This window comes from Amblyomma mixtum, chromosome 6 (assembly GCF_055824585.1).
Source record: "Amblyomma mixtum isolate Tamu chromosome 6, ASM5582458v1, whole genome shotgun sequence".
NCBI classification, from domain to species: Eukaryota; Metazoa; Arthropoda; class Arachnida; order Ixodida; family Ixodidae; genus Amblyomma; species Amblyomma mixtum.
The window spans coordinates 92,040,538-92,042,462 of NC_143017.1; the positions used below are offsets into that span (position 1 = coordinate 92,040,538).

A 1,925-nucleotide genomic window follows, 5' to 3' on the forward strand; every position below is an offset into this window, starting at 1 on the left:
TCACGGATTCGTTTCCGTCTTTATACAACATTACAAAGAAAATGCAAATTCTTTTCAAAAACGATGAAAATCATATCGTTCTAGATGTGTTGCCAGTAGGGTGTTAGTCCGCTTTCACTTAGTTTTCAACATTCATATTTGTCTCAACCAGAGCATGAACGAATTGCAGAATTTTATTGCACTGTTCGATGGTGGTTCGCTGGCTGCAGTCAATGTGATTAGATAGAGCCTTCACTTCCAGGCACCTGGTAGCAGTAGTTGTCTTTACAGCTGTTGCGACAACAAATCATGCCGAGCTTGATGCAGTTGAGTTCTTCGCAGGTCGCGTTGGTCCTCAGGATGGCGCAGACGTGATGCGGAAGATACGTGGTGGGACATATCTCCGGGTATTCAGATGGGGGAGCGACTCCTGCAGTAGAACAAAAATGCTTAGGTAGCCTGAAAGCATCTACAAAGGTCTGGGGGGTCAATCAGCTGGCACATGCTTTCCCAGGAATCTCATGCACGATAACTAGAATTCGAAGAATATGTAAAGCGGCGAAAAGCTGCTATTGTATTGTTTATTGACGGCATTTGCCAAAGCCAAAATAGGTGAGATTACGCGATCGCCTGTCCAGAGGCGGTAATGACTAGAATTTTGAAGGCAGGCATGGAATCAGTATTGAAGTTCGACAAGAAAAAGATGAAAACTAGACGGTTATTGACTGCGGCAGCAATAATGGGTCTAAAAACAATGCATGTTCTTGTATCAAAACAAACAGCATCTCGACACTTTTCGGTTAGCAGTTCTAAAATCCGGCATCAAAGGCAAAGCTGATACCGTGCTTGACACAGTGTTCCGAGGCCAGTCAATAACTTCGAGTGCAAAATAAGTTGTGCAGTTCAAAGATATTCTATTGCCCGCTAGCTAAACTGCCCTAGTCTTATTTCGCAGCTCGTAGCAGTCAGCGCGCCTGGTCCGAGAGCGCACACATTTGCCAAGCTTCCTGCGGTATATCGCAACTCATCTAACACTGCGCGCCCCTACGAACATTATGGAAATAACGAATGCTTGTCGCTCTAATGACACTGTTACACAACCAACCCAGTCCAGGCTTTTCCACGTGCACGGATAAGAACTGTAATCGCACAAAATTGGATTTAAGTGAGAAGGGGTTCTTCCTACTATCCTCTTGACACTCGAATGCACTAGCGGTTTACAGTCCGAGACTGTCGAAGCGCACTTCGTCCACCAATCTTCATGCCTAATAATCCCCTCTTCTCGCTCGTTATATCATATGCCTTGCATGACCGTATCTGCCGTCTGCACTGACGCGTACGCAATATAGGCTTCATACCTTTGACACACCAGCTTCCTCCGCATGGTTTGGGACAGCACTCAAGTCCCTGGGCGGCGCACTGCTGAGGCGTGCATACGGTGAAGGAGCAGTCGCTGAACAGACCGGGCCGCCTAGGGGGACACCGTCCGAGCACTTTCTCCGTCGCAGAGAGCGCCAGAAGCACTACGACAACGGCGATAGGAAGGAAGCGGCGAGCGCTTTTGTGGCTGTCAGGTGTCATCGTGCTGGCCGAATCTGTAGTCCGTTTCGCTGACGACCAAACTAGATCGCATGCTGCGCTGTACGTACTTATACATTTTAACCAACCTGTGCTGACAATCACGAATAAGCGCGACCTCAGCCTGGCGCCAGTGGTGTCATCTTGACTAGGGTGGTATCTCTCGCTAGTGCACGTGCTAAATTTTCATCACCTGAGCTCCCAAAGCACTTTGTCACTCGAGAGCCAGATACAGCGACACAATCCTGTCCTATGCCATGAAAATAAAAAAAAAGAGAACATATGCCGCACGCTTCGACGGTCTCAAAATTTATGTACTCGGTCACATTTCGGAAGGAAGTTAACGCCATGAACAAGCTTTTTTTTTT

General features: G+C 47.5%; 1 protein-coding gene across 1 annotated transcript; it reads right to left on the reverse strand.

Annotated features, from left to right (window-relative positions):
* Positions 1-218: 218 nt before the first annotated feature.
* Positions 219-1,560, reverse strand: LOC149339667 (uncharacterized). The gene is made up of 2 exons (XM_089550969.1): positions 1,338-1,560; positions 219-409 (listed from the first exon to the last, which is right to left on the reverse strand). Exons 1-2 carry the CDS (start codon positions 1,558-1,560, stop codon positions 219-221), a joined length of 414 nt encoding a protein of 137 aa, XP_089407095.1.
* Between the last annotated feature and the right edge of the window lie 365 nt (positions 1,561-1,925).

Coding starts and splice junctions, on each gene's coding strand:
- LOC149339667 (XM_089550969.1), bottom strand. CDS start 1,560: ATGACACCTGACAGCCACAAAAGCGCTCGCCGCTTCCTTCCTATCGCC. Junction 410..1,337: donor AGGAAGCTGGTGTGTCAAAG/GTATGAAGCCTA, acceptor GTTCTACTGCAG/GAGTCGCTCCCCCATCTGAA.